This window comes from Hemitrygon akajei, chromosome 13 (assembly GCF_048418815.1).
Source record: "Hemitrygon akajei chromosome 13, sHemAka1.3, whole genome shotgun sequence".
NCBI classification, from domain to species: domain Eukaryota; kingdom Metazoa; phylum Chordata; class Chondrichthyes; order Myliobatiformes; family Dasyatidae; genus Hemitrygon; species Hemitrygon akajei.
In genome coordinates this window covers 57751190-57774837 of record NC_133136.1, presented here as the reverse complement: position 1 = coordinate 57774837, position 23648 = coordinate 57751190, and the positions used below count along the sequence as shown (strand labels likewise).

The 23648-nt window shown below is 40.8% G+C and overlaps 1 protein-coding gene across 2 annotated transcripts in view; it reads left to right on the top strand.

The window, feature by feature from the left end:
* The window catches only part of slain2 (SLAIN motif family, member 2), a 46741-nt gene extending 40623 nt beyond the window's left edge, over positions 1-6118 (top strand). For both annotated transcript variants that reach the window (XM_073064698.1, XM_073064697.1), the window contains one exon: positions 3107-6118. In XM_073064698.1, the coding sequence (XP_072920799.1) occupies positions 3107-3173 (67 nt within the window). In that variant the 3' untranslated portion in view covers positions 3174-6118. The remainder of the gene's footprint in view (positions 1-3106) is intronic.
* The last annotated feature ends 17530 nt before the right edge of the window (positions 6119-23648 follow it).

The window sequence follows — 23648 nt, the reverse complement described above, 5'->3', positions numbered from 1 at the left end:
GGATCCTCTATTTTTCTCATTTGTAGACCCCAGTCAGTTTGGATTGGCAACATTGCACCACAATCTCCATCAGCATAGGTGCACTACAAGGTTATGTGCTTAGCCACACAGTCATAAGCATAAGGCAAGTAGAGCAAGAGACTAAGCACAGCTTCAATGCCATATTTAAGTTAGCTGACAACTCCACTGTCATTGGCCGAATCAAAGGTGGTGAAAAATCAGCATACAGGAGGGAAATTTAAAATCTAGCTGAGTGATGCCATTAACAGCCACCTCTCACTCAATGTCAGAAAAACCAAGGAGCTGATTATTGAATTTGTTCAACTTCATTTGCCTCTGAACTGAACTGTTCCCACAAACCATCACTCAGTTTCAATGACTCTTCATCACGTGTTCTCGATATTTATTGCTTATTTATTAGTATTTTTCTCTTTACCCTTTGTATAGTTTGTTGTCTTTTGCACATTTGTTGTTTATCTGCCCAGCTGGGTGTGGTCTTTCATTGATTCTATTGTGGTTCTTAGATTTACTGAGTATGCCTGCAAGAAAACAAATCTCAGGGTTATGTGTGACATGTGTACTTTATTAATAAATTTACTTTTTATTTTAAATCTTGATGCGGTTAATAAAATCTGGATGTAGTTAATAAAATCTTTTAATGGTAATGAACATGATCTGAAGCAAGACCAAATTGTCCATAGCTTGGCTTTTATAAACTAATGTCAAAGATGACCAATTTGGGGAAAATCAGCTTGGGTGACTGTGTAACCTAGTATAAATACTGCTCTGGTTACACTAATTCTATTCAGCTTTGACAAAATCACCAAATTTTGCATTTAAAGCAATATATATTTGCTAAGTTTGAGGATAGAACTTAGATTTGGGACATTTGTAGCAGATCGAATGCCAGGCAGTTTAGTCTCACGTGTACTCTACCTGTGTTTATAACATTACCTTGTTTCAAATGTGGGTTATCTGTATGTTTGTAGGCACACATTCAAATCTGTATGAACTATGTATGAATTAATAACTTGGATTTAAACTTGGTGAATGAAAAGTTTAGTAGTTAATGTGACAAGTCAGAGGATGAATGAATTATGTTGTACATGAGTGAGCATTATGGAATTATAATCAGTAAAAAAATATTGTGCTGACCTTTCATTGTGTATTATCTAATTAATTTTTTCCAAAGTTCTAGGTATATGTATGTCACCATATTACAACCCTGAGTCTCATTTTCTTGTGGGAATACTCAATAAATCCATAATAGAATAAAAGCCATCACTGAATCAATGAAAGAGCATTCAGTCAGGGTGCAAAAGACAGAAAACTGCAAATATAAAATGAAAGAAAGAATAGTAAATAAGCAATGAGAATCGAGAACTTGAGATCAAGAGTCCTTGAAAGTGAATCATTAAGTTCTGGGAACATTTCAATGATTGGGCAAGTGAAGTTATCCCTTTTGGTTCAAGAGCCTGATGGTTGAGGGGCGGCGCGACGACGCAGGGCGCAGCGGCCACTCCAGTAAGGAATATCCGTTATCTGTAAGTAGGGGCCGTGCACAATCCTGATTTGATTGAGACGGATGTGTGAAGCACGGAGGAACATCTGGCGAAACTTCTGACATGCCTGTGCTGCTGACGCTGCTACTGAGCGATCGGAGAGATCTCCAGAGAGGAAGGCCCCGAATCCTCGGCTTTGCCTGTTGCCTGGTGGCCGGAGCCGGGGTTGAAGCACTCGGCAGAGATGGTGCTCGGTGCTCGGTGTCGGAGGGCTGGTCGGAGGCACGAAGTTGTCGGAAGTTTTCGGACGGACTCACAGTTGGCTGTGCTCGGGTGCTTCCAGAGGCTGCATCGGGAAGTTTTGCCACGTTGGAGGTTTCTTCCTTCTGCCATCTGCGTGAGATGATGGGCTATCTGGGACTTTGAGACTTTTTTTTTTACCGTGCCCATGGTCTGCTCTTATCAAATTATGGTATTGCTTTGCACTGTTGTAACTGTATGTTATAATTATGTGGTTTTTTTGGTCAGTTAGTCTTGGTCTGTCTTGTGTTTATGTGATATCATACTGGAGGAACATTGAATTTCCCCTTGGGGATGAATAAAGTATCTATCTATCTATCTATCTATCTATCTATCTTGAACCTGGTGGTGTGCATCATAATGCTCCTGTACCACCTTCCTGATGGTAGCAATGAGAAGGGAGTATGTCCTGAGTGATAAGGTTCCCTGAGATGGAAGCTGCTTTCCTGTAACACGTAGATGTGCTCAATGGTGGGGAGGGCTTTACCTGTGATGGACTGGGCCATATCCGTTACTTTTCATAGTCTGGTGGTTCCACCAGGCTGTGATGCAGCCAGTCAACATACTGTCCATTACACATCTATGAAAGTTTGTCCCCAGTATTAGATGTCATGCTGAATCCTCACAAACTCCTAAGGAAGTAGAGTTGCTACCATGCTTTCTTTGTAATTGTACTTGCATGCTGGGCCCAGGACGAGTCCTCTAAACTAATGACATCGAGAAATTTAAAGTTGCTGATCCTCTGATGACCACCAACTCATGAATCTCTGGTTTCCTTCTCTTGAAGTCAATATCAGCTCCTTGGTCTAGTTGACATTTGAGTAAGAGGTTGCTGTTATCGCACCACTCAGCCAGGTTTTCAATCTCCTTCCTTTATCCCAATTCATCCCACGACGGTGGTGTTATCATCAAAATTGAAAGTGGCATTGAAGCTATGCTTAGCCACACAGTCATAAGTGTAAAGCGAGTAGAGCAGGGGGCTAAGCACACAGCCTTGAGGTGCACCTGTGCTGATGGAGATCGTGGAGGAAATGTTGGCAAAATGAATTGACTAGGTTGACTGTAAGATTGAGAAATCTAGGGTTAAGTGGCATAAGTAGGAAAGTGGAGACCGAGGTAAGATCAGTCAAAATCTCATGAATTTGCAGAGCAGTTTTTAGAAGCTGTATGTACTCTACTTCTGATGTTTGTGGGTTGCAAAATTTTAAAAAATGCAAACTTGTGAGACTACTTTGTCTTGTAATAACCAAAATATTGTGTATTGTTAAATGTATTCACTTTTCTTCCTGTAAATTGATTTATAGATCATTGCCAGTTCCGAAGACTTATGGCAATATTAGAGATGAAAGCTGGAAAGATGGTTGCTATTGAATTAATCACACACAACAGTCTGAAGCTCACTCCACTACTGTTCATGGAACAAAAGGACATTTATAGACTGTTCATTGAAGTATAGCAGGATTTGAGAAAATCCAGTTCTCTGCCAGAAATCAGCACAAGTTGGTGGAGATCATGGAGTAGCACTTTATTGACATTAAACATCAGTTTTATACATCAGTTTTTCATAAGTACAATCAGTTTTTCCATGACTATGTCCATTGTTTTGATGCTGGTGAGGAAATGACATTGTCATTCAAGACATAATAAAAGTCTGGACACAATCCCATAAAATGCCAAAGATAAAGCTTACAGCAACTTGTGGTAGGGAAAATGGATAATTAATGTTGTTGAGACTTTAGAACGATTAAGTAAAGGAGAATATTTGTGGAAGTCTGTTTTGTACAATCGGATATAACAGTGGCAGATATTGTATTCTGGAAGGGAAAGGCACAATTCCAAAATCATGAAGAGCAGATCTACAGTCATAGCAATGCATAACCCAGTGTACTCTGATATTTGGTACCAAGACGGCATCTCGTTTATAGATGTGACTACCTTCAGTGATGTGTATTCAAATTACACAGCCTTCTACTTCTATTAAATGAGAGTTTGGGAGTGAGGAGAGTGTGTAATTTTAATCTGGCAATTTGCAATAGTATCCAAATGATAAAGGTTCACATTGTCAATTGTCTTGCTTAAAGTTTAAAAATTATATCTATAGTTATTCTAAAGTTGGCATGTTATTAGCCAAGTGACTTGTTATGATCTGATGGTAAACACAGGAGCAGTTCCGTTGTACATTGCAACTGACCAAAACTTTCAATCCTTTGTTAGTGACAAAAGGCATGTCGTAATCTGAGTGGTGCTTTGTACAGACAAAATACTGTGGATAAGTGGCTAAGTTGACTATATATTGTAAGTGAGACACTTAGTTTAAGTCTTTGCCCACACTAAAACTATATCCATCAAAGTGAACACATTTTAGTGTGCATAACTATTTCAGTATCCATTTTTATGAAGTTAACTTTTATTTTAAATTGCCAAAGGGCTTGGTGTTAAGCAGGTTTTACACAATTGCTTATGTCAAATTATAAAGCACTGGCTCAGGAAAGAATAGTGTTAATGTGCAGCCAAGTTTTCAGCATGCAGCACATAATAGGACGTTCATTTTTATAATTTGTGTTTCTTTATATGGTATGTAGTGAAAACTTAGTCCAGTCAATTGTAATCTGATCATACCACAGTGCTTGCAAGAATGCAACATAATTCTATCTAAACTATGCACTGGTATCCTGTTATATAAATATACTTGCTTGGAGCTGTTCAATAAATAATGAAGACTGGTAGGTACCATATTCAGTAATTAGCATTTCAACATGTCACTGTGTGTTCTTATGAAAGTTTGAGTTTACATTTTAATATATTTGCATTCTACTGCAGGGAATTGTAAGATTATTATTTTGAGTTATACCATGAAATAATTTGAACTTCACATAGTTAATCATTCATGGCCAATATTTAATTATTTCAGAATATTACTTGATTCATGTTTAGGAAGCAGACCATTCAATTTCAGAAGAAAGCATTCTTTCTAAATGCCTATATTTCTGTTATTGGAACCTTCATAAATGACAGTGGTGTGTCTTCATCAATAATGCTGTGATAGACGCAAGGTGATTGAGCTGGCTAGGAGTATGGTAATTAAAGGTTAGGGATGGATGAACAGCGAGTGAATGAGATAGACGTGGAGTGACAAATGAACCTAGAGTAAGTTGGGTGATCAGTCTACGTAGGTGAATGAGTTAAATGTGATTATTTTTGCAGTTTAAGTGTGGAGTGGACATGTACCATGTTAAAGAAATAATAGTTAAATAATTTTGTTTTTGTTTACCCATCTGAAAACCAGGTGCAGTAACCTGTTGTCAGAATTTTACATTTGGCAAAAACTGAAACATTCATTCATTGCAACCTAATATGTGTGTTGCAGGCAAAAAAAAATCTGAATGTAATACTATAAACAATTATTTAGGTTCCTCTTCCCCCCCACCCCCCACAGGCATATGTTTAAAGATTCTCCTCTGTGAAGCTGCCTAAACAAGAGAATTGTATTTATCGAGCTAGCTTTCACTATCCTTTAACTCATCAAGAGAATGAGCAATTTAATTTCATAGTTTTGTTAATTAAACAGGTGACATTTTTTGGGAAATGCACGTTGTGAGGTAGGTAGCCTTATTAGAATGGCGGATGTTTGGTTTATCCTTTTCACAGGAAGGAGCATTGTGCTCAATGCGATAAAGATTAAAGACAAGGGAACTTTTAAGCAGCACCCTGTGGGGCAACAGGAAGGAGTGATGGAACCCTCACTTCCATTCTAAGTTGTAAAGTTCTCTTCATATAACAACAGTGAACACTGACAATAAACAATAGTGGAATCCTTTTGGTATTTAAACTTTTTTTTAAGAAAAATGCTTAATGCACAGACACTCACACACTGCAGTACTGCTACCGTTGGACAAAAATGAAACCTTACTGTAACCTTAAGAATAAATTGATCAATAAAGTTAAACACATCTGTTATTCACAGTGATAACTTAACAATGGAGAAAGCAATCACAAATTTGACTCAAACTGCATTGGGCAGTGAGCAGAAATAAACTTGCTTACACAGAAAAGTGTGAATTAATTTTATATTAAAAATAGTGCCTATAATTTAAATTTATTTTTGAGGTTATTATAATTTTGATTGTTGAATGTGGGTTAATTTTTGTGCCAATACTTTGGAGTAAATGATACTCAGTGTAAATAAATGGGCATGTATTGCTTTCGATATTTAATTTTTGCTCTACCATGTAACTTTTGTAAATGTTAAGGAACTTGTTTTAAAAATATGCAAGTATCACCTTGTTTAAAAAAAAAATAAACAGTTCTTGATATTGGAGAGTTATTACAGGTTTTTGCTGTTATCAATATTTACTGAACAGATGGTGTCTTGATCAACGTTGTCAGACGCAGATGCAGTTTTACATGTATATACAGGAAGAAAACTGAGTAAAGAGTTTTGGATGGAAGCACAAACTATAGAGCCAAAATATAATTCTAGCCAAATGAAATACTGGAACTCATTCTTAGTTTAAAAACATGAATCTATCAGAAACCTTGAATACCTACTGCCATGAAAGGCTTAATATACGGATTAATAAGCAACTTTCCCTTCAACGCCTGTGTTCATTTCTACCACCTGAAGAATGTGAAGGCCCTACTCCCCAGTGTAACATCTGTTACATTTGCTCTTCTCTGTGCTGAAGGTGGCACTCTGGAGTGATCCAGGATCAAGTGAGGTTGAGGTCTGCTTGGTGTTAAAATTTAAATCTGACCAGAGTCCAGCGCTTCCTCAGCATAGAGTTAAAGTAACAGTCCCTATTGAGCTGGAAGGACCTGTTCTGCACTATATCGCTAAATAATTATTAAAAGTTCTATGGATTAAGCAAAAATAAACTTCCTTTTTCAGATAGAGCAGCTTTTCCCTTGTGAGTTAATTATCAAAGACTTTATTTGTGAGTTATTATCAAAGAAATTATCAAAGCTTTCCACAGTGGGCATCTTCATGAAGACAGCATCCATTATTAAGGGCCTCCATCAACCAGGATATGCCCTTTTCTCATTGCTACCATCAGTTGGGGGGGGGGGGCGTACTGGAGCCTGAAGAAATGCCCTCAACATTTTAGGAACAGATTCTTCCCTCTGCAATCAGAATTCTACATGGACAATGAATAAACCCATGAGTAGCAAATGGGAAACTGAATCTCTTGGGGTAGGAAAACTGCCTACCTGCCCCTGCCCCTGCCACACTTCCAGTTCCCAGGGTGCTGGGTCCTGTGAGAATTTTGTATTTGTCAATGTGATCTCCTCTCATTTTTTAAAGTCTTGAAGACCCAGTCTCTCTTTATACCATAGTCTTGTCATCCCAGGAACTGGTATCATGGCATAGCTCCAATGCCATATACAAATTCATCAGCAGTACTACCGTTTTAGATGAATCACAAGTGATGATGAATTAGCAAATAGGAGTGGTGCTGCAACAACAATAACTTACCCACAACTAGCAAAACTAAAGAGCTGATTGTTGGCTTCAGGAAAGGGAAGGACGATAAGCATGTGCCAGTCAACACTGGGATCAGCATCGAATAGAGTCAGAATCTTTAAATTCCTGAGCTTTAAGGTATGAGATGAACTGTCCTGGACCCACCACGGATGCAATCATAAGGCAAGTGTGCTTTAAGTTGGAAGGTTGCAGAGGTTCAGCTTGTTACTGAACACATTCTAACAAACTTCTACAGATGTACTGTTGAAAGCATCCTGACAGGTTGCATTATGGACTAATTTGGCAATTTGAATGTACAGGAATGTTATAAGTTGTAGAAAGTAGTGGACTCTACTCAGTACAGTACTGTGCAAAAGGCTTGGGTATGTATAGATAATATATATATCTAGGGTACCATTTGTCCTCTTCCCTGCTAGCTGCACATTCATGCTTGTGTTTAATGACTGGTGCCATTGTATTTCAACATTTCCTAGTCTATTGCTGTTTATCACACTATTCCTTTCTGTTTTTGCTATGGGACCAGATAACATCACGTTTATCCACATTATACTGCATCTGCTTTGTATTTGCCCACTCATTCAAATTATCTAATTTACATTGAACTTCTGCATCCCCTTCTCAATTTATAGTCCCAGCTAGTTTCATGCCATCAGCAAAATTAGAAATGGCATTCTTTTCGATGAATAAACTCTTCACGGGCTTCCAGCCAGGTATAGGTTTATTCATCTGGGAAAGCACTAGGTTCTTTTTCTACATTTTATTCCCTCTTCTAAGTCAGCAGTGTATCTTGAAATAGCTGGGGTGCAAGCATTGATCCTTATGCCACTATTCACTGCCCGTCATCACATAAAAATCTCTTTATTCCCACCTCCAGTCAATTTCAGTCCAATCCAGTATATTCCCCTATCCCATGTGCTTTAATTTTGAACATAAAACCATTTATGTGGGACTTTATCAAAGGCTTTCTGAAAGTCCAAATATAGCCCAACCACTGATTCTCCCTTATCTACTCTTCCAGATACTTCAAAAAAAAAGTCCTATCGTTGTTCCATGTTGATTTTGTCTGATCCTATCAATATTTTCAAAGCCTCTTTTATATCTCTTTAATTGTAACAGACTCTAGCAATTTCCCTCCTACTTGTATCAGGCTACAGGCCTGTTGTTGTCCTTTAATTCTTGTTCCTTTTTTTAAAATATTGAAGTTGTGTCTGCCATGCCTCTGTCTAGAGGAAGTATTCCATAATCTGTAGCATGTTGGGAGATGGTAAACAAAATCTATTTCCCCCCAGCACTGGGGGGGGGGATGCAGATTCAGGCCCTGGGAATCAGTTTTCAGTTTGTTAATTTCTTCAATATTATTTTTTAAATAACCTTTAATTTCCTTTAATGCTTCCTTTCCGAAAACCTTTGGTTCTCAAGCATTTCTGGGAAGTCATCTGTGTGGCTTTTCTATGAAAACAGAACCAAAGTATTTGTGTAATTGCCCTTCCATTTCTTGGTTCCTACATTATAAATTATTTTTTCTTAATGTAAGGGATATGTATTTGTCTCTATCTACTTTGTTTTTCTTTTTCATGCATATAGAAGCTTCTGTAGTCTTATAAACGTGAGATATTGCAGATGCTGCAACACACACAATGCTAGGAAATCTCAGCAAATCAGGCAGCGTATATGGAGGAGCATAAAGAGTCAACATTTTGGGTAGAGACCCTTCATTAGGACTGGAAAGGAAGGAGGAAAAAGCCAAAATAAGGTGGTTGGCAGAGAGAAAGGAGTTTAAGCTGGCAGGTGATAGATAGATGTCTTGACCTTCCTGAGGCTAGATAACAATTTTCAGACATCTTTTACTTACTGCTTGAACAGACAAAGGGGGTACTGTTATACTGTGGCAGACAGACCTCTACCTTGCTGAGGCCAGGCGGCATCTTCCGGGCACCTCCTCTTACCCCTCAAAATTCCAACCCTCCTGCTCTTCATGGACACCCACTCTAGTTCTCTGCCTGCTCTTTGATAGTCGACAAGACATAACTGGCTTGGCTTCAACACTTCTCTCTCCTCAAACTTTAACCCCTCTGAATGCATTGCCCTCCAGTCTCTTCACACCAATCCCAACCTTGCCATCAAACTCACAGACAGTGGAGGACTAACTTCTACTTTGCTGAAGCCAGGTGCCAACTCTCAGGCACCTCTTACTGTCACTGTGTTCAGATGTAGCCCAAATGCAGTGAGAGACACTGAAGCGGGTTGATATTTCACAGACTTTAATGCAAACAGAGCTAGACAGAAAAGAACCCAATGTGCGCTAAGCCAAACAGGGCCGTTAACTAAAACTCTCAAATGGAAAATGAAGGCAACAGTGGGGCTGAAAGGAGTAACTCAATATAAAACAAATGCTGCTAGTCTTCAGAGTCAGTTGACTCAACAGATCAGTTTCTTAAGCAAGACCGCAGGCAGCGAAACATTGCAGTGCTTTGCTCAAGTCTCGACAAGCATTACAACGAAAAGAATGGAGTTAAATACCAGCACAATTAAATAATAATTAGCTGACACGTGCATATTCACGAGTGCAATTGCTGTTTCTGCTGCGCTGTCAAATCTGTGGTTGTGGCACTTACTCAGGGAGTAGCACTTTGTTGACATTAAACATCAGTTTTATACATCAGTTTTTCATAAGTACAATCAGTTTTTCCATGACTACGTCCATTGTTTTGATGCTGGTGAGCAAATGACATTGTCATTCAAGACATAATAAAAGTCTGGACACAATCCCATAAAATGCCAAAGATAAAGCTTACAGCAACTTGTGGTAGGGAAAATGGATAATTAATGTTGTTGAGATTTTAGAATGATTAAGTGAAGAAACTATTTGTGGAAGTCTGTTTTGTACAATCGGATATAACAGTGGCAGATATTGTATTCAGGAAGGGAAAGGCACAATTCCAATAACATGAAGAGCAGATCTACAGTCAGCAATGCATAACACAGTGTACTCTGATTTTCGGTACAAGGCCTGGTGGCAACACTCAGCTATCTCCTCTTTCTTGCTCCTTGAAAAGGACCCCACTTTGTCCATCAGGCCATTGTCTCCTGCACCATCGCCAACCTCAACTGCAGAAAACTCCCATCCGCTGCCCCCAAACTCAAAGTTCCCTTAACCTGCACTGCTCATTTCTACCTCCTACTCAAGGTCCACAAACCTGACTGTCCAGATAGGCCCGTTGTCTCTTCCTGCTCCTTCCCCACTGCCTCATGTCCTCGTGCATCAACTTCACTCTATTCCCTTTGGTTCAGTCCCTTTCCACCTACATTCATGACAGCACATTCTCTCGATTTCTTGTTTCATTCTCACAATGTACAACCAGTCCCTATGCAATTCTATTCCCCCGTGAGGCAGGCCTTAAAGTTCTCCACTTCTCTTTCAAAAAAAGACCCAGCCAGTTCCCCTCCACCACCACCCTCCTCCATCTGGAAGAACTGGTGCTCCTCATCAACAATTTCACCTTCATCTCCTGCTACTTTCTCCAAACTCAAGGGGCATTCATGTGTCCCAGCTACAACTGCCATCTTGTTTTGCTATGTGGAACAGTCCATGTTCCACGCCTTCCCTGGTAATGCTGCCCAACTCTACCTGTGCATTGTGCACCCATCGTCAATTTCATCAACTTTGCCTCCAACTTCCACCCTGCCCTTCAACTCTCTCAGTCCATTCCTGACGCCTCTCTCCACTTTCTCAATCTTTCTGTCTGCATCTCTGGAGACAAACTGTCTACCAACATCTTTTATAAACCTATTGAGTCCCACAGCTATCTTGACCCTCTTCCCACCCTGTAAAAATGCTATTCCCTTTTCTCAGTTCCTTTATCTCCGCTGCATCTGTTCCCAGAATGTGGCTTTCCAGGACATCAGAGATGTCCTCCTCCTTCAAAAAACATGGTTTTGCTTCCCTCCACCATTGATGCTGCCCTCACTCACATCTCCTCCGTTTCCCAGACATCCGCACTCACCACATCTTCCAGCCAGCTTAACAGAGATGGACGTACAAAAAAGCTGGATGAACTCAGTAGGTCGGGCAGCAGGTCCTAACAAAGGGTCTCGACCCGAAACGTTGACTGCTTCTTTCAATGGATGCTGACCGACCTGCTGAGTTCATCCAGCTTGTTTGTACGTCTTGATTTGACCACAGCATCTGCAGTGTACTTTGTATTAACAGAGATGGAGTTCCTCTTGTCCTCACCTCCCACCCAATGAGCCTCTGCATCTAACACATCATTCTCTGCAATTCTGTCACCAAACACATCTTTTCCTCCCCCACCCACACCCCACTTTCCACAGGGATCACTCCCTCTGTGATTCCCTTGTCCATTTGTCCCACCCCACTAATCTTCCTCCTGGCAATTAATCCTGCAAGCGGAGGAAGTGCTACACCTCCTTCACCTCCATTCAGGGCCCCAAACAGTTCTTCCAGTTGAGGCAACACTTCACCTGCAAATCTGCTGGGGTCCTCTACTGTATCCAGTGCTCCTGATACAGCCTCCCCTACACTGGTGAGATTTAACATAAACTGGGGGACCATTTTGTCAAGGACCTCCATCTGTCAAAAGCAGAATTTCCTGGTGGCCAACCATTTTAATTTCTGTCCCCATTCCTATTCTGACACGTTGGTCCATGGCCTTCTATTCTGCCACAATGAGGCCACTGTTGGGTGAAGACGCAACATCTCATAGTCCTTCTAGTTGGCCTCCATCCTGATGGCATGAGCATCGATTTCTCCTTCCAGTAATTTATTTTTACTTCCTTTTTTCTTTTCTCCTCCCCTTTCCCTCTTCTTCCCCACTCTACCCTCTTACCTCTTCTCCTCACATGCCCATCCTTCTTTTTCTCCCATGGTCCACTCTCCTCTCGTCTATCAGATTCCTTCATTTTCTCCAGCCCTTTACCTTTCCCACCCACCTGGCTTCACCTATCACCTTCTTGCTAGTCTTCTTTCCCTTCCCCTGCCTTTTTATTCATGTCTTCCCCCTTCCTTTCCAGTCCTGATGAAGGATCTTGGCCCAAAACATTGACTGTTTATTCATTTCCATTGATGCCACTTGACCTGTTCAGTTCCTCCAGCATTTTCTGTTTGTTGCTCTGGAATTCCAGTATCTGCAAAATTTCTTGCATAGGCGATAGGTGAGACCAGGTGAGGGGAATGTGGGGGGGGGGGGGGGAATGAAGTAAGAAACTGGGAGTTAATAGGCTGAAGAGGTAAAGGGTTAAAGGAGAAGGAATCTAATAGGACAGGACAGTAGACCATGGCAGAAAGAGGAGTAGGGGAACCAAAAAGAGGTGATGGGGAGTTGATGCTGATTGTGGCATCACTTAGCTCTATCTATTATATTTGAGCTAGCTTTGCTATTTAATATGCATGTAGCCCTAGGTTGAAGCTTCACCAGGCTGGCACTGTGTTTTAGGAGACCTGATTCTTATGCCCTCCTCACTGAATCAGGGTTGGTGCCTTCACTTGAAGGAACTGCTGGGCCACAGGGTTACAGATAGTGGTGTTGTACATCTCTGCCTCTGGTGATCGATGGTCCACAGCACATCTGGGATGCCCATCTTATCCTTAGAACTGCCTTATCCCTTGTCAGCAAAGAGTATCTGAGAGCACGCAGCATTGACTTGAGACCCCACGAAATCCTTCGACATCATGACAAGCAAACCCACAGGTTACTTTGTCGAGTGAATAAAGACATTGTCTCCACAAGGACAGCACAGAGCCCTGTGTTCCTGGGCAGGAACGGGGTATTGATAGTGAATGATCAGCCATGATCACATTGAATGGCAGTGTGGGCTTGAAGGGCCGAATGGCCTACTCCTGCACCTACTGTCTACTGTTTTGTGGTTCTGCTCTTCTGCTGGGAAAGGACTAGTAGTTAGAGAGGTGGGGATACAGTTAGAGCAAGGAAACTGAGGGAGGGCAGCTTGCAAAGTATCCTATACTACCGTATATTCCAGACAGAATGATCAAGTTGGTCTGTGTAGGAGAGATCCATTAAAAGAGTTCTACCATCTGGTGCAGGATCATCTATGACTCAACTATAAAGATCGGATTTTTTTGTTTGGGATGATCAAAAATGTTCTGTGATATTCTGATCTGGTTTTTTCCCAGGATGCAACAGGTGACATCCTGAACATCAAGTAACCTGCTGTGTAGGTCTGCAATCTCTGTCCCTCTCTCCCAGTTCTGACAAAGAGTCTTACACATTAACATTGTCTGACCTGCTGAGCACTTGCAACATTTTCTGTTTTTATTTCTCATGTCTGTAACATGGATCGCAAGCATAAAGAAAGCTCTCCGCTGGCAGATAAATCGAAAATGAAGATCAGGCAGCTTCCGTAGTGAGAGGAAGATAAGATTAACGCATCCATTTGATGACACTGCATTAGAAGAAGAAAGAAGCTAACACATACTGTCAAGGTGAAAAAGAATAATGTGCAGTTTTGTACAGGACAGAAGTGATTAAAAGGCAGCTCTCAGAGAAATTGAAGAAGTGCAAGAGTTGTACAAAGCTCAGAATTCGGTCCACTCTGGGCAGCTGCACTATGGCACACCCTCTCGCTTAGAACAAGTGTTGCTTGTAATTAAATCCCCAGGGCAGAAACCATGTAAATATTTAAAAATTCTTTTTTAAACAAGCTGCCATATTTTATTCTGGTATACAAAGGCTGCAAATGAGCACGTACCTTGTACCTAAAGTGCCCACAGTATGAAGAACACTTTCAGACAGCAACTTGCAAGAAGTGTAGAAGCCATTGGAAGTAAATGCAGTGGCTGGTACATAAATTGTATGTGATTCATATCCAAACAATGGTCACACAAGGTAAACATTTTAGAGTGTGGACCTAAATTGTCTTTTTCTGCACAAAATGCCCAGCAGGTGGCCCTCACACCACACTAAATACGGTATCAACAGCAAAGGAATTTGTTAAATTAGTCAGCTCCATCTTGGGTAATAGCTTCCATAGTATCCAAGATATCTTCAAGCAGCGCTGCTTCAGAAAGGTGGCGTCCATTATTAAGGACCCCATCACCAGGACATGCCCTCTCCTCATTGTTAGTGTCAGGAAGGAGTTACAGAAGCCCAAAGGAACACACTAAGTGATGCAGGAACAGCTTCTTCCCCTCTGCCACCCGATTCCTAAATGAACATTGAACCCAAGAACACAACCTCACTTCTTTTTTTATGTTATTTCTGATTTTGCACTTTAACTATTTAATATCAAGGACAAGTCCCACCCAGCCAACACACTTTGTCCCACTTCCCTCCAGGAGAAGGTTCAGGAGCATGAAGATACGTACGGCCAGATTTGGGAACAGCTTCTTTCCAACTGTGATAAGACTGCTGAATGGATCCTGATCCGGATCTGGGCTGTACCTTCCAAATATCCAGACCTGACTTGCACTACCTTACTTTCCCTTTTCTATTTTCTAATTATGATTTATAATTTAAATTTTTATTATATTTACTTCGATTTGTACTTCAGGGAGCGCAAAGCGCAGAAACAAATATCACTGTGATGATTGTACGCTCTAGTATCAATTGTTTGGTGACAATAAAGTACAAGTATATACACTTACTGTAATTGATTCACTTATTTTTTTCAATGACATCAATAACATTGTGCTGCTGCTAAGTTAGCAAATTTCACAACATATGCTGGTGATATTAAACCTGATTCTGATGTGGCCTTGTTAATTTTGGATTTATATTTTCACTAATTTATTGTGAAGAGTAGTTGTTCTGTATTACAGTTCTAATGACATGGGTTACGTACCAGCAGCAACAGACCGCAACTGGAGTCTAGTTTTGATGTTAAAACCACTATGTTTATTAGTATCTACTCAAAATATAAATATCAAATGAAATAAACAGAAGTTAACAGTGTTATGCATGTGCGGCTCCCAAACAGCCAAGCTTAGGAACAATTATTTAAGTCTTAAGATTCAAACGGAAAAGTAGAAAGTTTCAGTAATCCACGGAATAAATGATGGGAGAGATTTATAAATTCATGTTAAAATGTAGAGAGAAGGCAATTATAAAAAATTCCTCAGATTCCACACTGGGTAAACGAAATAACAGTTACTGAAGATCTTATCCGTCGAGTCGTTCCGAAATCCACTTAGAAATATCACAAAATGACAGTCACTTTAACACAAGTGGTTACCACAGCACAGCCGAATCCAGGTAAGGGTTAACAAAAGCGGTTGCCACAGAATACTCCAACAGAATCCACATATGGATCATATGAAGTGGCAGTCACACATCCAATCTAATAATGAACCCAATCTTTTGGGCATGGGAAAGTAGCAGACTTTACCCACTTCCAACAAGTGCTGGTGGTCCAAAATCAATCAATCAATCAGTATCTCTCTCTAAATTATATTGACACTAAAATAAGCAACTTCAGAGTGCTAAACATTGTTAATTTATTCAATGAACTGGGGCAAAGACAGCAGGTTGCTTCTACAAGAGAAGTCAATAAAAATCATAAAAATACTGTTATCAAATTCAATTTTATAATCATAGGTATTCCACACAGGATATAAGTAGCCAGCCTTCATTTATAAAAATTACCAAGAGCAAAGGATCCGGAACAGACCCAACGTTCACCAATCTCCAGGTAGACTACATTCCTTCGACTACCACCCTCTGCCTTCTGTGGGGAAGCCAATTCTGCAACTCTACACCCAAATTCCCCCAGATCACATGCCTCCTGACTTTCTGTATGAAGCTATCATGGGAAATCTTGTCAACTGTCTTACTAAGATTCATACACACCATATCCACTACTCAACCTTCATCAATTTGTTTTGTTACTTCCTCCCAGAATTCAGTCAGGCTCATGAGGCACAATCTGCCCCTCACAAAGCTATGCTGACCAACCCTAATCAGAACTATGCTTCTCCAAATGCTCTTAAGTCTTGTCTATAAGAACCCTCTCCAATAGTTTGCCCACCACTGATGTAACACTCACTGGTCTATAATTCGAGAATTATTCCCATTACCTTTTCAGTTCTTTTATTCTTTCTTTAGCCAGAGGTGGTAAATCTGTTGAATTCATTGCCATGGATGACAGTAGAGGCCAAGTCACTGAACATATTTAAGGCAGCAACTGATAGGTTCTTGTTTAGTCAGGGCATCAAAGGTTACAGGAAGAAGGCAGGAGAATGGGGTTGAGAGGGGTAATAAATCAGCCATGAAGGATGGCCTTATTCTGTTCCTATATCTTATAGTCCTCTGCCACCATCCAGTCTTCTGATACAACTCCTATGATCACTGAGAATGCAAAGCTCATTGCCAGAAGTGCAGCAAACTCTTCCCTTGCCTCCCATAGGAACCCAACGTACAGCCTGTCTGACTCCGGGCACTTATCTACCCTAACGTTTTTCAAAGGTTGCTCCACATCCTCTGGTGGTGAACAGCGGATCTGTTCTGGAAACTTCGTTCTTTGTAATTTTTTATAAAAGAAGGCTGAATAATGGGGACATGTTCCAATATATTAGCCTGTTCTAAACAGTCCTCACATTCATCATGGTCTCTCTCACTGGTGAATACCAAAGCATTCATTGAGGACCTCATGCACCTCCTCCTAATCCAGGCACATGTTGTTCCTAATCATACTTTCACTCTAGTCATTCTCCTTCATGTACATGTAAAATGCTTTGGGAGCTTCCTTAATCTTTCTCACCAAAGCCTTCTCACGTCCCCTTTGAGCTCCCTTAAGTTCTTTCCTGGCTACCTTCTAACTCTTCAGAGCCCTGTCTCATCCTTGTTTCCTAAACCTTAAGTATGGTTCCTTCTTCCTGAGGGTTGACTAGATGTTCTACATATCTTATCAACCATTGTTCCTTCACCCTACCATCCTTTTCCTGCCTCCACGAGACAAACCTATCCAGAATCCCATGCAGTGTTCCCGAAACAACCTGCACATTTCCATTGTATATTTCCCTGAGTACATCCATTCCCATTTTGCATTCCCAAATTCCTGCCGAATGGCTTCGTAATTTGCCCTCTTCCTATTCAATATGTTTCCATACCATCTGCTCCTCTCCCTGTCTAAGACTATGGTAAAGTTAGGGAGTTATGGTAACTGTCTCCAATGTGCTCACCCACAGAGAATTCTGTTACCTGACCAGGTTCATTGCCCAGTACTAGATCCAGTATGGCCTCGGCACTAGTTGGTGTGTCCACATATTGGATCACAAGTCCTTCCTAACACACCTAATGCATTCTGCCCTATGTAAACCTTTTTGGACTAAAGATGTATCAATCAATACTAGGGAAGTTGAAGTCACCCATGATAACAATCCTGTTATTTTTGCACCTTTTCAAAATCTGCCTCCAGATCTGTGTCTCAATGGAAACAGAAAATGTTAGAAGCATTCAGCAGGCAGAAAATAGCTGAGGAAAAACAAATAGTCATAATGTTCAAGGTCAAAGAATCATCATCAGAACCAAGAAAACACATTAGATATAATTTGCAAAGAAGGTGGGGAGGGAATGCATAGGGAATATCTCAGATAGTTACATCAATGATTCAAATGTTAACAGAGCTGATTGGTTAACAGATGAATGAGGAAAGGTAGAGACAGGCACTGCCTGACTTGCAGAGTGTTTGCAGCATTTTCTGTTTTAATTCCAATCTCCAATCTCGCAGTTAAAGAGTCACACAGAGTTATACCAGTTGGAAGCAGACTCATTGGCCCAACCCATCCATGCCAATCAAGGTGTCTGTCTGAGCTGGTCTCATTTGCCTGTGTTTGGCACATATCCCTTTAAACATTTCCTATCCATTAAACTGTCCAAACGGATTTTAAATGCTGTAATTATAACCACTTCTACCTCTTCCCTTGGCAGCTCAGTCCATGCATCCACCACCCTTTCTGTGAAAAGCTTTCTCCCTAGATCCCCTTTAAATCTTTCCTCTCACCATGAATTTATGCCCTCTCATGTTACAGCCCTATCTTGGGAAAAATTATGTAGACATTCGCCTCATTATAATCTGCCTTATCCACCTCATTTTTCCGTAGTTCTTTCACATTCAATTAATACTTTCATGTTATCAGAAGTTTAATATTATCAGGTGTAATATAAATAATTTAGCAACATAAAACAAAAATTATTACTCAGAATATTTAAACATATTTGCTCACTTATAAAGTTTCCCATGAGGCTTATTACAAGACTGTTCCAATTGTAACCATGGGTATGGGTTCCTTGCTTTGTTCATGCATGGCCTTCATAGATATTTTCATTTTCCCCTATGAGGAAGCTAAACGTCAACATTAAAGTGATGCAGAATAGAAATGGAAAAGGGTTTTTAATTATATATTTATATATAAAGAACTATTAAAAATACCATGGGGAAGTAAAAACGGATTTACTTAGAGTAAATGGAATGAGAAAGGAGAGAGAATGGTTGCAAGTCAAGTCAAGTCTTTTAAAGAAAAAAAGCATCGGAAGTCTGAGGTTGAATAAGAATATTCAAATCTGATATTCAATTCTTTTGCGGAGAGAACAAAAGTGATGGACAGGGTAAAATAATTATTTTGAAAAAAACTGATAACAGACTAAATGCCAGCAGGAATTTGAAGTAAACAATATTTTCTGGACAGAGGGACTTTTGATATCAAATGGGCTGTGGGCTTTCTCTGTCCACACCCAAACATATTCAATTGCCTCTCATCACATTGAACTTGCAGAAGGTGAGTCATCGGATGTAGATGGAAGTTATTACTGCTAGTCCAATGGCAAAATGTCACATCTGAATGTGACAGCAGAAAATTGTGAAATGAAACCTTGAAAACTCTGTAGCCTATGTTTCACCATTTACAGGTAAACATGTGATATTGCTGGATATTTTGTAGTTGCTTCTGACACATCGCCATGCTAAAACAGCATTTAGCTTGAGTATGGTGAATCACAGCATACTTGGAGAAGGTGGAAGCATTTCTTTGCAAAGCGAAGCATGTCCTGACCATTCAGAAAGACTTACAATGTGTGGGAAAGCTACGGGAAATGTTAATGGACAGTTGAATGTCCAATTCATAAAGTAGTGCAGCAGAGAAAAGGGCCATTTAAATCATTGTGCCAATGAAACCTTTCTCAAAAAGGTTACCTGTACTTGCACTTTTCAGGCACTTTCCCAGCGCTCAGCAATATTGCCCCTTCAATTGTCTATCCAACTGCTTTTGAAGGTTTTGGTATTACCTCTCATGCAGTGCATTACATATCATTATATTTCCCAGTTTCATCATAAAGTCCCAGGCCTCTTCTCCTCAACCCCTTTAACATGGTATTGAAAGGCCTGGATAGAGTGGATGTGGAGAGGAGTCTAGGACCAGAAGGCACAGCCTCAGATTACAAGGACCTCCCTTTAGAACCGAGACGGGAAGGCAATTCTTCAGCCTGAAGGTGGTGAATCTGTGGAATTCATTGCCACAGACGGCTGTGAGAGCCAAGTCATTGGGTACATTTAAAGCGGAGGCTGATAGGTTCTTGATTATTAAAGGCATCAGAGGTTATGGGGCGAAGGCATGAGAACGGGGTTGAGAGGGATAATAAATCAGCCATGGTGAAATGGCAGAGCAGAAAGTGGGCCAAATAGCTTAATTCTGCTCCTATGTCTTGTGGTCCATGATCTTCAATCTTCCCACAAAATTCTTCACACTTCTCTAATTTGCTTACTTTATTTATTTAGAGATACAATGTGGAACAGGCCCTTTTTAACCCTTCAAGCTGCTCCAATCAGCAGCTCCCAATTCAATTGAGCCTAATCAGAGGGCAATTTACAATGATCAATTACCCCATTAACCAGAATGACTTTGGACTTTGGGAGGAAACCAGAGTACCTGGAGAAAATGCACACATTCCACTGGGAGGATGTATAGACAACACTGGAATTGAACTCCAAACTTCGAGGCCCTGAGCTGTAACAGCATCGCACACTATGATGTCATATCTAAGATTTAATATTGCACGCTGTGTAGCCAAGATAATTTCAAAAGAACAAATGTTCTTTCTTCAGCCCTGGCAACTTCTCTTTCGGACAAAAAAAAACAACAGTTTATCACCATTTCCTTTAAAACTTAAATGCATTCCAGACTACATCTGGAGAAAGAGAGACAAAGCTAAACTTTCAGGTCAATGACTTTTCGTCAGAAATGGGAAAGAGAAAAATGGTTTGGTTTTAAGTAGCAGAGAAGGTGGTGGTGGTATGGTTACGACAAAGGAAGTACGTCTGATCAGGTGAGATTGGGAATGTCACGGGAGAAGAGCTGTTGATAAAATTATCAGCTCAATGCATAAAAGCATGCAGACATGGTCAACAGGTTCAGTTGTTGGTCAGATCAAACATTAGAATGGGGAAGAAATGGGATCTAAGTAACTTTGACTGTGGAATGATGGTTGGTTTGAGTACCTCAGAAACTACTGATCTTCTGGGATTTTCTAGAGTTTACAGAGAATGGTGCGTAAAGCAAAAATTACATCCAGTGAGTGGCAGTTCTATGGGCAGAAATATCTTGTTAATGAGAGAGATCAGAGGAGAATGGCCAGACTGGTTCAAACAAACAGGAGGGCAACAGTAACTCAAATAACCACAGGTTACAACAGTGGAGTGCAGAAGAGCAGCTCTGAATGCACAACTCATCTTTCCTTGAAGTGTATGGGCTACAGCAGCACAAGACCATGATCATACACCACAATGGCCACTTTTTCTGGTTGTCAGGGAGTGTTCTGGAATTAGGTGAATATAGTGATATTGATTCAAACAAGAATCAGGCTTCAGTTCTTATTGTAAATGTACATAAGTTCAAGAAGCTTGCCATTAGTCTTAAGTTTTTATTGTAAAATGCATGCAGTAAACTGAAATTAAAAGCACATAGACTAAGTAATATGGTTTGCAAAATGATGACCATGAGATGTTTATATATGCATGAGTCAAACGTTAACACAATGGAGTTGTATTAATTGCCCTGCATCAATTTGGGTTTAAGGAATCTACACCATTGTAAATGTAAATAAGTTCAGGGAAGTGTCCCAGCCAAGATATTTGAACATTCACTGCTGTCTCCCACTGTAGATACACAATTCAAAGGGAGCATTGTCAACCCAAAGTATTGAAGTAAATGATGTTACTGTAATCATTGAAACTGTGCTGAATCACCATATATCTTAAGGTTATAAAAAAAAAGTAGAGTTTGTGAGCTTCTATCAAGAGTGTCTCCAGACTGATGCCTGCTTGTTGTGATGAATAAAGACTTCTTATATCAGGAGCATCAGTGTCTTCAGAGCCAGTGACTTCAGCATTACGGAAGAGGTGGGAGTATATTTTTAAGAGTAACATCCATATTTAGATCTGTTTGGGTCAATGTTCATGGGATCGTGGAGTATTGACAGACATGGCAGAGACTGAATTGGAAGATATAGAAGCGCGGTGTGTGTGTTTTTGTGTTTTATGTAAGGATCCAGCTACCAGATAGCGCTGGATAGTTTCTCAAGACTGAACCACCAGTTGTAGAAGGACCATTACTGACCATTCAGAATGCCAAAGTGTGTGTGTATACTTGTTCGGTAGGCTAGGTTTGGTGTGGCTACTGGGAACATTTGGGTGGTGTGAGGGATGCCAGAGGGTGCATGTATACTCATTTGGTAACTTGTTTGTGTGTGGGAAATCTGAGAATCAAAGCCTAAAGCGTGCAACAGTGTGGAAATATTTAACTTTCTACAGATAAGGGATACAGCAACATCATGGGCTCAGTTATGAAGAGGGGAGTACTCACAGACTATATATGCCATAAACTTGAGAAGGCTGAACAGGGAATGGACAAAGCCAGGCGGGTGAAGACCTGGAGCCTGGAGGAACATTGGCAGTGGTGGGAAAACCAATCAAATACGCTCCACGTCATGTATATTTGAAGAGCTGGAATCACAGTGTACAAACAGTAAAGCTACAGAAGGGAAAGGATGAATACAGGGAACAGTGGACAGATTGAAGCAACGGTTTGAATACTTACAGAGAGATGTGGGTGAAAAACAGGCAGAACAATTAAAACAATACAGTGATATGGGCAGGCCAAGAAGTAAATGGAATAATAGCAGGTGGGTGCTCACTGGGCAGCTGATGTGGTAAACTGGGAAACGCTGGACTAGGGGGTCGAGGAGTGGAAAGCACCTACAAAGAGGAGGGGTTATATCCAGTACAGTATGTCAGAATGGTACCTATAGAGACTAGGCAACAACAGGCTCAAAACTCTGATGATCCCAGTCAGCCACACACGCTCATCACCACCATCCACAAACCCTTCACCTCAGGGCAAAAGCAGATCTGTATATTTGAATTGCCCTCACTTAGATTTGCATGTGGCAACGCAGAGTTTTGGAGTAAGTTAAAAGAAATGATTGAAATCCACCAAATGCACCCCAAAGACATACACATATTGGTTAAAGCTAAAGGCCCAAGATATACGTGGGTCAGCATGACCGCAGGGGTGCTGGAGGGAACGTGGGGAACTAATGGAAATGGCAGTAATGAGAGGTACTGGACCTTTAAGGAAGAAGAGAGGCAGTGACTGGGAGGAGGTGAGAGTAATGGGAATGATATGATTCAGGAGGCCGATAGACTATGCAGAGCTAAAATACTGGGCCCAATGAGGAATACTCAGTGCTGGACGATCCGAGAATGACTCAGTCTCCCTGAAAATGCTCACCCCGCCAGGATACTTTAGACCGGAGGATAACTGTGGCATCCACTTGCTCCACAATAGTCTCATGGACTGGGGAAACAGATCGAAAGAGGGAAGAAGGGCCCAAGGTGGCCGTAGCAGACATAGCTGCTGTGAAGGTGCTTTGCTTGCACTGACCAGGGCACTTGGAGTGGACTGCCACACTGACGTAGAAGGGAACAGGACATAACAAGTGACAGCTGTGGTCTCCCACTTGGAGACAGTGTCCTAAAAGAGGAAGGAGGCATGATAGTCACTCACCAAGACAGGTAACGACCACAACAAAACTGGAAATAGAGCAGGAGGAAGATTCTGGTGTGAAGGGAACACTGCTGGAAGAGGATGTAGAGGAGATTTTTTAATAGATCAGTCCCGGAGGTACATAGATGGGAAGACACGGACTGAATAGGCTGTGGTGACAGTGACAGGAGAGGAACTAGATACAGGACCATTGCCGGGGGGATGCTCAACTCAGAAACCCTACACCACTGCAAGGGGAGGAGAGTAAACATACAGACAGACAGCAGGTATGCTTCTGGGGAGGTGCATAATTATCTGATGGCATGGGCACAGCGGGGGTTAATAACCTCGATGG